The sequence below is a fragment of the Epinephelus fuscoguttatus genome, linkage group LG18, assembly GCF_011397635.1.
Source record: "Epinephelus fuscoguttatus linkage group LG18, E.fuscoguttatus.final_Chr_v1".
In the NCBI taxonomy this organism is placed as follows: Eukaryota; Metazoa; Chordata; class Actinopteri; order Perciformes; family Serranidae; genus Epinephelus; species Epinephelus fuscoguttatus.
The window spans coordinates 14,032,390-14,044,917 of NC_064769.1; the positions used below are offsets into that span (position 1 = coordinate 14,032,390).

Consider the following 12,528-nt stretch of genomic DNA (forward strand, 5'->3'; position numbering starts at 1 on the left):
CCACCAGGCTGTTAATGTCCTCAATGTTGACACACTTGATGCTGGAATCCAATTTTTTTCACAGTTATGACCCACAAACACAACTCTGCGTTGGTGCTTTGTTGCTGCAGGTTGTTATTCTGTGCTAGTTTGGGATGAAAACCAGTTGAGTCAGGTGGATAAATTGTCAGACGACTACAAGAGAGTATTTTTAAATCTGGGATCTCATATGCTCAGAGACAGTAATCCCCAGGAGCATTCACAGACTGACAGCAGCTACACATCTGTTAACAGGAAGAGACAGTTTGTCAGCTGAAATTCTGAATTTACGACAGACATTGTTTTTATTTTATCTGGGATTTATGCCAATAACCCATCGTGCAAGTCTTTAAAATGTATCTTTACAAGCTACAAAACATTCTGCAATCAACTCAGTACGTGCCGTATCCATCTGCGTCACACCACAGTGCAGACTAACAAGTAGTGTCTACGATTATCTATAAAATATTTACAGTACAGGCTCTTTTCTTTTTGGTCATGGGGTAAATGAAACAGCACAGAAGCACAGGCACATAATACAGTATATTGTCCAATTTAAATGGTGCACACATCGACCGACAGAACATTCAGTACCGCCTTGCTGAGACTAAACAAACACGTAAGTGCAAGGAGAAATCTTAATATAAAATACCGCACGCTGATAGCTTTGCTTAAATATCAGATAAACATTTAAGTTTCTTTTTACATACATATGACACTGTGTTTCCTCTGCATTGTTTCCCTCTATGTACACGAGCAGATACAGAATTACATGGAACAATAAGATGTTTTTGGTTACATTTTTAAAAGTAAATTAAGATAGGGAGGCATTTTTGCATCATCTTTATGTGTTTTCAGGTCCAAGGTTCATTTTTTGCTGAACACAACCTTTTTTTTTGCCTTCCCTCATGTGGCTCTACAAGCTAAAGTAATGATAGTACTGTGTATCATCATAGACTATGGCGTACTGTGCCTTTCCTCGTCTTCCCAGGCAGATGAGTGATTACCACCACAGATTCTGAGTAGGTTGGAGAGTCTGTGAGCTGTTTAAATAACGCTGTATTTACAGATAATGTCAGTCTGGCATCACTCCAGGTGATGCTTACATTTATACAGGTGGCTTGCATTAGCCCTACACCTCCTATTTCTTAAATTAAAACATGCCATTAACCTTTCTGTAACTTCCCAACTTTCTCTCAAACAACCAGCAGCCAAATCCTGTTTGGAGCCCTCGTAACGTTCACATCGTCATCATCATCATCATCATCATCATCATCATCATATAATACACCGTTTCCAGTCTTCCCCGCCTTCCTTCACTGTATCCAGATGGCGTTGTTACGATCTGGTCGGCGGGGGTCTGCGGCCGGGGTGTTGCCAGTCGCGGTGAGGTCACTGAACGTGGAGAAAAACTGTTCCATCTCTTTCTGCAGCATCTGGTTCCGCCGCTCGGCGTCATCCTTGGCGCGCTCGGCGTTGCGCAGCTTGATCTCCGCCATGGTGTACTTCTTTCTCTCCTGGTCTAGCTCTTCGTGGAGGCTCACCATCTCCGTCTCCAGCTCCAAGTTACGCTGCTCCAAGCTGCAGGAGGAGGTTAATGGAAGGGAGAACATACACTTAACAGTGAGAAACAGCTGCAGTTGATTTTCATTTCCAATAAGCTTGATAAATTACATACTTCTACTGAAATCTGTCTCACTGCTTTTGCTTAAACTGCATACAGGACATTTTGTATATTAAATATCATAGTCTGGATTTGTTATTAGGCCTAACTACTGTTGGTGGATGATATATTGTCCCAGAAATAATTGCGATAAACTATTCTACTGTCATTTTAAGACCATTTTATGCCACTGATATGATGACAATATAATAGCATAATACAAGTACATCCTTTAAAAGAGCAATGAACTTTTAATTCATCCATTATCCATCTATCTATTATCTGGAAATGCCTATCCTGTTCATTGACATGGGACAGCTGGAGCTGATCCCAGCTGGCACTGGGCGAGAGGCACCCTGGACAGGTTGCCAGACTATTTAACATTTGACACAGGCTGACAAAGGGTCTCTCCTGAACAAGCAATATACGGATAAACCCTGCTGTTATTTCTGACATTATGTTGGCTAAAATGTTGGTGACATTCTCCCTCAAAAACAAAACAAAACACGCACGTAAACATAAAAACAATATCATATGATAAATTGATCATTTGTGAAGACCTTGAAATGTCAATAATGTAATTATTGTGACAAACGTATTCTTTTGTACGATATTTCCTTCCATTAGCATTGACAGTGACCTGTGTTCCCAAACTACTGGGATGGCAGCAGTTAAAAATTGGATGAGCAATAACTTCTTGAAACTAAATGAAACTGAGATACTCATCGTCGTCCCCCAAGCCACAAGAGATCTACTCTCTTGCAAGCTTGTGCATCTGGTTCCCAAGATTAAAACAGAAGTTAAGTGCCCAGGCAATTGTTCTAGATCTAGATACACACACAGAAGGTGAACAATAACAGCTTTTTATCACTTATGAAACATCGCCAAGGTACGGATATTTGTATCCTATAAAGATGCTGAGAGACGTATTCATACTTTTATTTCAAATAGATTAGATGATTGCAATGCTCTTTTTACTGAAGTCAACTGAAAATTTCTACTTATTCAGAATTTTGCTGCTGATTTTTTTTTTTTTTTTTTTTTTAATGAAAACAACGAAGAGAAGTTTTTAGCTACACTCAACTGGCTCCCAGTATGTTTAAGAATAGATTTTAGATAGGTTCTTTCACTCATTTTTTAAAGCTGTTAATGTTTTGGGACCAGTCTACATGCAGACTGTGTACCATTCTTTAACCCTTTATGGGCTCTCAGATCTTCTACGCCTGGATTTTAAATACACACAAGTGCAGTTATTCTTAACTATGCTCAGAATTATGGAATATGCTACCAAACACTATAGCAGATGCAGGCTTGATGAACATTTTTAAACACCAGCTGGATTTACTGTCTTTTTATTGTCAAATTTTGTTGTCCTTTTTGTTTTGTTTTTAATTAATGTGTTATATTTTTATTCTAAAGCATTTTCATGCACATATTTGCATGAAAAGTGCTCTATAAATAAAGTTCTTAATTATTTCTTCATAAAACTGTCTGTGACATCCTTCTGTTTTTGTGCAGGTTCACTGTCCACCAATGTTCCCCGACACTTTAAAAAATGTCAAACTTTGCAAAAAAAAAAAAAAAAAAAAGTAAGAAAAATTTTTTAATTTATCATGAGCGACTTCCTTTGAATGTCGATCAAAAAACACTCTTTCTCTCAGATGGGACCATACCTCTTTATCCTGGCCTCGTACTCGCTCTTCTGCTTGTTCATCTCCTGTTTCAGACTGGCCACTAAACTGTGCAGAGCGCTGTGAGTGCCGGGTCCATTACCAACAGTGTAACCTTCGCTATTATCACTACTGCTGGTGCCCCGGCTGCTCCTCCCTGCTCCATCCCCACTTCCTTCTCTGTTGCTGTTTCTGCCCTCCCCCTCTCCTCCTCCACCAGACTGGGGGGCCTCATTGTCCTGTGCTGTTCCATCCAGGTCTTCATAGTGACCTCCGTAGAAGTCCTGCTCAGGGCAAGTAGTGGTGGAGGAGCGACAAGAAGTGGAGTTGTCAGGAAGAGAGATTTCACAGGAGGAGGTGGACCAGGTTGCGCTGTCTACGCTCTGCTTGTCCTCACAGCTGCTGTTCAGACATGTGTTGGTGATGTGGTTCTGCTGCAGGTTCTGATGGTTTAAGTGGACATTGTCATACGTAGACAGACGGTTCTGATTGGATGTTTGATCCCCGTTGGAGCAGTCACGTGTTTTGTTGCTTTCCCGTAACGTGACGCAGCCGTTTGGTACCCAAAGACCATTGCGGCCGTTCAGACTCCCCGTGACTACATCAGTGCCAGAAATGCCCATGCGTACAACTCCGGTCCCGTTCCCTCCAGAGCTGCTTCCACTCGTCACGCCACTGGTGCCCATTTTTGTGCCGGAGCCTTTAAGTGCCCCATTACGCCGAATTGGTAAACTCCCACCACCAGTCAAAGTCGGGCTCTTTTCTTGACTGGGGTCTGAAGAGGGCGAGGAGCTGAAGGAACCATTTGTTACAATCCCACTGCCTTTACTGAAAGCTGGGTTCTTTTTAACAGTCAGCGGCGGACTGCGGGTGATGTCAAAACGTCCTATGACACCATTGCGAGGGCTTGCTGCTCGCGGGGAGCCACTGTTGTCTAAATGTTGGCGGTGTGAGGGAGATTCAGGTGCTTCCCAAACACACTGCCGCACCACCTGCGTGTTGTTGTTCTCAGCGTTTTGAGACACCGTAGTGACGGCTGAGGTAGTTGTGGTGGCTTGTCGCCGTTGTAGCTCGATGTTGTTGTTGTTGACAAGCTCCAGAGCCGTGGGGCTGTCCTCACCCAGAGGGAACAGCACATCGTGGCGGCCAATCAAAACAGCCATGAGCTGCTGGACCAGAACAGTACCTGAGAACATGACACCATAAATCATTATGTTTCCTTTCAAATGTCAACATTTTGTAGGTTAGGTTTTGAAGAGGGAAATTGCATAGGTTAGGTGTAGGCAATTAAAGTTACTTAGAGTGCATTTTGAAAAAGAAACATTGTTGGGCCTCATAAAGTTACCTAAGTTAGGTTTTGGAAAGAGAATTACTTTGGTTAGGTTTAGGCATTGTTAAGTTACATAGGTTACATTTTGGAAACATTGTTGGGTGTTGTAAAGTTATGTGGGTTAGGGTTAGGCTTAGGCAAGTAAAGTCATGTAGGTTGGGTGTAGGTATCATAAAGTCAAGGTTTAGGCATCGTAAAGTTACATAGGTTATGTTAAGGCATCATTAAGTTACGTAGGCTCGGTTTAGGCATCGTAAAGTTAAGTAGATTATGTTTTAGAAAAGAAACGTTGGGCATCTTAAAGTTGTGGCTTAGGCAAGTAAAGTTACATTGGTTAGGGTTAGACATCATAAAGTTACATAGGTTAAGTTTAGGCAAGTAAAGTTATGTAGGTTAAGTTTACTAATTGTAAAGTTACATAGGTTACATTTTGGAAAAGAAACATCGTTGGGCGTCGTAAAGTTATATAGGTTAAGCTTGGACATGTTAAATTATGTAGGTTAGGTTCAGGCAAGTAAAGTTACATAGGTTAAATATTGGAAAAGACACATTGTGGGGTGTCATAAAGTTTTGTGGGTTAGGTTTAGACATTGTTAAGTTACATAGGACAGGTTTTGGAAAAGAAAGTTATGTGGATTTGGTTTTGGTGTTGGAAAGTTACATAGGATAGGTTTAGGCATCATAAAGTTACATAGGTTAGGTTTCGGAAAAGAAACATGGTGACGTCATACCATATAATGACTAAATCTTCACTTGGTTTTACACTTGGCTTTCCCCACATGGTAGCTAACACCAGTTTCCTGAGAGAAAGTCCTGTGTTCGTTTGACCCAACCACCATCCCAACCCGCCTCCTAATGCACACTTTCCCTCTCTTCTCCTGTCAGCGCAATGGTCATGTGATTGCAACTTTCCCAATTTCATGAACCATACATGAATAACTGGCTCATGATTACATGGGTTATATATAATTTGTGGTGCACCACTTTTTATAGGTATATGTACAACCAGTGCCTACGAACAGCCTGACAATGTTCATTCCACTAAGCTCAACATTAAAACAAAATGTCAGAGAGCAAGACACAAGCACACATCTATTAAGAATACTGACCTTCCATGATAGCAACTGGATCCTCAACCTTCGGCCTCAAGATGTTTGGCCCAAAGACTGTGGCCAAGTTTTGCACACTCATTTTATTCACTCCAGAATATGACTGGACTTCATCTAGAAATCTGGCAAACAGGAAAATATTAACTTTTCATGATTCAATAATGATAATTAATATCATCATCTACTTTAATAATAGATTACTACCTGCAGATGTACTTGAGAAGGTTGTAGTTCACTGGAGGTAGATTTTCCACAAGCTTTTTCAACTCCTTCATACCCTGCAGATGATGGACACTTTTTAATCAAGTTCAATCAAGAACAGTCACACTCACAGAGCAAACAGAAAATGAAACGAATCAGTGAAAAAAAAAATAAATTGCACACTTAGATATGATCAAGGATCTTTCAGTAACACTGATAAGAGCAACAACATTTTGCTCAACAACTCATCTGCCGAATTAAAAGTTTTTTATGGAAGCAATGGTTAATTCATCATCTGCCATCTTCAAACAATGAGTACTAAATGATTCCCATCACTTTATGAGATAAGTGTGGAAAGATATGTTCTCTACAATCAGATGAAATGTATTTGTGTATTAATGAGAGGATTTTATCCACTATAAGAATCCATCTTTTTTTACCAAGCGCAAAAAACTAATCAAATAAAAAGAGCATTAAACAATATGCTGATTTCTATCAGTTCTGTATTTATGTGTCATCAGCCACCTGCAAATCTGAAGTGATCTTACAGAATTACTAACAACCAAAAATCTGCTGCAATCCATGAGCAAACTAGTATCTGTTTTTTTTTTTCAGAAATATTTTTAAATTCTGCTCAGTGTGTTCCTTCTTTATTTCAAAATCCTCAGAAGTTTGAAAGGCAGGACAGCTCTAATCTACGCTTGAGGTGTTAAAAACTTAAATATAAGAACACACCCGATCACATGGATACACAGAGGAATAGCCTTGAGCTCTTAAGTGAAAATGAGAGAAAGATGTTACGGGCAGTGTGAGGAAACAAAAGACTCCTCCCTGCTGTGAAGCATTACTTTGGTGTGAAAGAAATCCTATCTAGAAGTTAGACAAAGTCACTGTGTGAGAAACAGAAGAGCAGAGCAGGGTGAATGGACAGCAGATGACCGGCTTTGAAAGGTAACAGGTATTTTTCAACCTGGACCCTTTTTTCCTTTGTTTTTGTGTCTAAGTGACTAATAGAGACCACCATTTTTGAGATTGGTCCGGTATTGAGCGAGACTGCTGGCAGTGGAAGTGGCATAAACAAGCTGCAATGTCACCACTCAGGACATTTGTGCACTGTCAATTTACACCCACTAAAAAGGCTCGTTTTGCCACTGACTTGATCAGATTGTTATTCGAAGTGTCTGACAACATTATAGAAAGAATCCCTGAAGAGAGACCTTTTCGTTAAAGAGTAGGATCCTTTTTGTTTAACCAGAAACAGCCCAGAAATCACTATTGCCATACTCACCAGACTCCATTTAAATAAGCAGTGATTTTAGCATGTATAAAACCAGCATATTTTCAAATCTAACTAGGTGAAATAAGGGTTTATTTCAACCAAACCACAGTCAGTGACAGCTGGAACAGTGGAAAGACAATCTAAGATGCCTTTTGTGAATTCTTTCTTTCTTTCTATTGTCTTTGAATTTAGTGTGTTTTCCAAGGATAAAATTACTATTCATTTAAATGCAGTCTGGTGGGTTTGGTGAAAGCAATTTCAGGGCAGTTTCTGATTAAACAAAAAGGATCTTACTCTTTACAAAAAGGTCTGTCTCTGAAGAATCTGTTCCATAATGTTGTCAAACACTTAAAAAACAATCTCAGCCTGTCAGTGGCAAGAACAAGCACTTTTAGTGGATGTAAACTGACGTTGCACAAATGCCCTGAGTGGTTATAATGCAGCCTGTGTTGCTGTTGCAGTCTTCCTCAATGCTGGACCAATTTCCAAAATTGTTGTTTCCATCAGTCAGCTTGACAGAAAAACATAGCAAAATAAGGTCCAGGTTGAAAAATACCAAAGTTACCCTTTAATGGCACAGAACAGGACTTTCAGATGATTTATGTGAGAGCTTTTCAGTGCTCAGCCTTTGATATATTACTCGAACAACTTTATGTAGAGGAATGAAATATGTAGGTATAGGTAAAGAGGAACTTGTCAAGTAGTCTTTCTTACCATTTCATCATCTTTGCCAAGGAGCTTGGCGCAGGCCAGAAAGTCATCATACTTGTGGAAGGGGACGACTGGCTCCGGCAGCTCTCTGAGATACAGTTTCAGAAGAGAGGCTACTGTGTGCACATCTGTGTTACTGCAGGAAAGAAAGGGCAGACAGAGATAGAGATGGGGGAGGGTTGTTATAATTTACTATGGGTACATGACATGGAGGCAAACACAAATCATCACCATGAAGTTCTGAAGCAAGACTGTTGGGGATGGGCGGAATCAAAGGGGAAAATACTGTTATTACCGTAGGTGACAAAAAACATAGAGCAGTGCAATTTGTGAAACAACACAAATTAAGGGTATAATTTAAAGAAATAGTTTGACATTTTGGGAAATAAACTTTTTTTGTGGTTTGGCATTTCAAAGCAGAAAAAGACTGATACCATTCTGATCTGTTTGTTAACTACATGACTACAGCCAACAGCCATTTCACATAGCTTCACAAAAAGAATCTGGAAACAGTGAGCATGGCTCTGTCCACCACTAACAAAATCAACCAACCAGAACCTCTATAGCTCACTTATTAATAAACCAGATTTTCTTTGTTTAATTCATACAAAAAAAACAGAGCATTTAATGACATTTTTTTGTTTTACAGTGAGTTATGTGCTGGACTATTTCTTGGCTGACAGCCTAATCAAATGCCCCCAAATCTCAGGTTTCAGATACAATGTTTGAGTTCACATAAAAACTTTGTGGACGAATCATCAAACTTTACAACACTAAAAACAGCAAACAGGACATAGGCAACAGAAAGACAGACAGGTAACAACGAAAGCAACAGAGGGAACAACAGCGCTGGGCAGCCTAAATGATGTGCCTAAAGCCAAGAGGATTTCAACTGAAGGCTCAGAGACACTAACGAGCCAACGAGGGGCAGCTGGTGAGGCAGGCAGGAGGTTACAAAGGCTAATGAGGGGAAGCAGCAAGGTGAGGGACAGTTAGGGACAAAAAACAGACATGGGTTGAGACAGAGGAAGGTATAGATGTAACCACTGCATGACATGAGCTGTGTTTAAGCAGATGTACATGAGCAGAGATGTGTCTCCGTTTACATTGACACCAATATTCCATATTCTGTTTGGATATTCTGAATCAGGCCTTTTTCCAAATGATGTATTTTCTGATGTGGAAAATCCCGATATTATTCCGATTTTTAGGAGCATTATTTGGACAAGTATACAGGACAATTGAAATATGTGTCTCAATGTTGCCATGCCATTGTTCTGAAAGTCCAAAATTCCAAAGTCCCATTAGTCTGAAAAATGTCCCATTGGGCCCAAAGCCCATTTCTCAGACAGCCTTTTGTTCCAAAACAAACGGCCACTGCTCTGAAGTGCTGTTTGTCCAAAAACACACATTTCCTACAGTTAGTTTCAGCCACAGATCCAAGGTGTTTTTAATGACCCGTCCCTGCTTTTCCAGTGACTTCTGTGCCACAAAACTTGGGTGTTTTATGCCAAATCATGATCTTTTTCTAACCATGACCAAGTGTTTTTGTGCCTACACCCAACCACATGTTCACCACAGCATTGTTGATGCATGTAACATATCTGTAGTTTACAGAAACGTACAATGCAAACATTTTTTCTAGCGATTAGGTTGATTAACTGCAGAGAAACAGGACTTTGGAGGCATGAGCTTTTGTTTTTAGGATAAGGGGTGGTTAGAAAAATGGACTTTCAGTCTAATATGACATTTTTCAGACTGATGGGGCTTCAAAGTTTGCGACACACAGCCTCTTGTCTGTTTGCGTTCAGCTCTGTGCATTGTACACAGAGAAACTAGCAACTTTGCAGGCTGGGGTAGAGATGCATGTCCAAAAGGAAAGCCTATATTTCTGATCCACAAGGGAAGCAACGGGTTTTTGAATATGCACAAATATTGCTCCACCAACCTTTTCAAGAGGATGGTTAAAGGAGGGAAAGAAGGAGGCAGTGTTTGCACAGTCATACAAGTCCGCCACTAGTGGAAAACTTTAAAAAATTCTGAGTTGAGTGTATGCACATCTGCATGTAAACAAGAATATTAGTGGAATATTTACTTTCCTTGGGCATATAAACAGTGTAGTAGGAATATTGTCTTCTTCACATTAAGGCCAAAACCAGAATATTGTGTGCATGTAAGCATAGTCAGTGCGCAGCTCACACGATGATGTGATTCTGTAGCCTGTGCTTTTAGGAAGTGGTAGGATGTTGATGCATGGGCTGGATCCTGACAGCCATATCCAGGCTTTATTTATGGTCATCAGATTGGATGATGGGAGTGGAGGATGCAGTGAAAGAGTACAGAGGGAGCAGAGAAAAAGAGATGTGGAGGTGGTATGTTCCATCATTCATGTATTCTCTGTCATCCTGAGTTCTAGATGAAGGTTGTCGCATTATACACTCAGTACAGCCTCCTACACACCACATAATGACAGCAGACTGTAAGCCAAATTCAGCTGCAAGCTCATTTTTTAGATTGTGGTGAGTTTGTACTGTTCTGTAGGCAAATTATTGTACAAAATGTGAGTTTTGGATTTAATTATTTTGCCTCCTGGGTATGTTTTTTCTTTTTTCCTGTGTGATGGGGTCTTAACAAGAGGGCAAGAGAGATGTCAATCAAGCCTGATCCTCACACACCCACATATCCCAGAGAACAAGTCTAATCAAGCAAGTGGAAACACCTGTGAGGGTGGACAGAGGCTGTGCAGCATCTTTAATAATGTGTCAGTGCATAAATTTGCTAAATTTTGTTGTAAATTCTAGTAAAAAGAAATGTGATCGATTTAGAAAAGCTAAATTTAAGATTGATATTTATTGTGGATGATCTGTTGTTATTTCGAAGAAGAAGAACATATTCTGATCTTTCCAACCTGTGACAACAAGCCTTTTTCTTCTCGAACATTTTGGCTTGTCATTGCAGGACAAGCACAGGTGGGACTAATAACCTTATTGACTGATCTGTTTCATGTGTCTCAGTGAGTCAGCAAACTCAATAGCAGCATCCAAGAACTCACTAAACGTAATTCACTCGTACTTAATCTGATAATTACAACTGTGCTTTTCCTGCTATGACACATCAAAGTGTCTGCTGTGAAAGACATTAGATCACTGTTCTGTATTGCTGTGTTTTACAATGCCGCAATGCAATGAAGAGGTAAAATGAAGATCAGAAGGAGCACAATAAATTCCAGGAAGAATTTTCAAAAAAGAGATCCTCAAATTCAGTAATGTATCAGCTGTTACCCCTTGGGGTGAAAACAGAAAATGTATGCAAATCCTACATTAAATTAAACACTGTGCACAGTATATGATGTAGAAAATATTTCTTTTAAGAGCTGTTCAGACAGGAAACACTGCTTCTGAATTTTCAGAGTTGTCTTTGACGTCCTTAGTTTATTACAAGGGATCCTACCTAATGTTTTTGTAGTGTAATATAGGTTTACAGTGCAATACCGACATTGAAAAACTCTTGCATTCAAGTCTCTCTAACTAGACACAACAAAATCTGATGCGTCTGGAGGGATTCAGGCCAACAGGAGCACCCATGAGGTTCCAGAGGTACAGAACTTGACCAGTCAACACTCTGAACATATTAACTTCACATTAAAATGCACTGTGGAAATCCAAGCAGCCGGTACGCTTACTGCTTTCTTACCAATCAAAAGAGGGCTTTTCTCCACAGTCGAAGGCATCCTGCAGCTCTTTGACCAGGTTAGCCTGTCCCGGCAGCCTGAATAGGCCCTCCTCCCGAAGGCCCCACTGCCGGATGAAATCCACACACTGCTCGACCAGCATAGGGGCCAGCTTGTTCCCAAACCGGCGTTCATAGCGCACAGTTTCCTCCAACTTCTGACCAAATATCCCTGAAACACAAGATAAAACGGAAAATGATGAGAAACTTGAGAAATTAGCTTTGATCTTTATTTTATTTTCACAGGAGAATAAGCTGTTAGCCACAGGCTGCAGTGAGTTCAACATATCAAGGAAGCTGAGAGCCATATCTCCAGGGTATAATAATATTTTTAAAGACCCTCTTCAATGAAAATCCAATTTTTAACCTTGTTAACACATCCACATGTTGTTTTTTGATATGCTAAAAGACACATGACGAGAAAAATAGGCAGTCAACATCATGGCTGAGCATTATAGCCTTGAAAATGCAGTGTATGACATTAATACAGGTTCTGGCTTCCAGGGTTTGTGATGTCACAAACCTAAAGAACTAATCCAGTCAACTTGTGAAATGAATCTCTGTGTCAGTATCAGTTTCACATTAACAAGGTTTATCTAAAATTAGCGACACATTATTTGATGTTTGATGATGCAGTCAAGTCGAAGGCTCATGTTATTTATTACCATTTACAAGGAGAGGTTTGTGTGTTTGATGGGCACAGCTGAGGCAGGACTTGGTGATATGGCCTATAAATAATATCCCAATAATTTTTGGTTATATCGCGATACACAATATATATCTCCATATTAGGAAATCTCCTCTGAACTACCATAGAC

The 12,528-nt window shown here is 40.1% G+C and overlaps 1 protein-coding gene across 4 annotated transcripts in view; it reads right to left on the reverse strand.

Moving 5' to 3' along the window:
- Positions 1-297: 297 nt before the first annotated feature.
- Positions 298-12,528, reverse strand: part of arhgap24 (Rho GTPase activating protein 24) — an 89,148-nt gene continuing 76,917 nt past the window's right edge. For all 4 annotated transcript variants that reach the window (XM_049604404.1, XM_049604406.1, XM_049604405.1 and 1 more), the window contains 6 exons: positions 11,675-11,882; positions 7,985-8,117; positions 5,995-6,068; positions 5,791-5,912; positions 3,355-4,537; positions 298-1,599 (listed from right to left, as the gene is read on the reverse strand). In XM_049604404.1, coding sequence (XP_049460361.1) covers positions 1,335-1,599; positions 3,355-4,537; positions 5,791-5,912; positions 5,995-6,068; positions 7,985-8,117; positions 11,675-11,882 — 1,985 coding nt within the window. In that variant the 3' untranslated portion in view covers positions 298-1,334. The remainder of the gene's footprint in view (positions 1,600-3,354; positions 4,538-5,790; positions 5,913-5,994; positions 6,069-7,984; positions 8,118-11,674; positions 11,883-12,528) is intronic.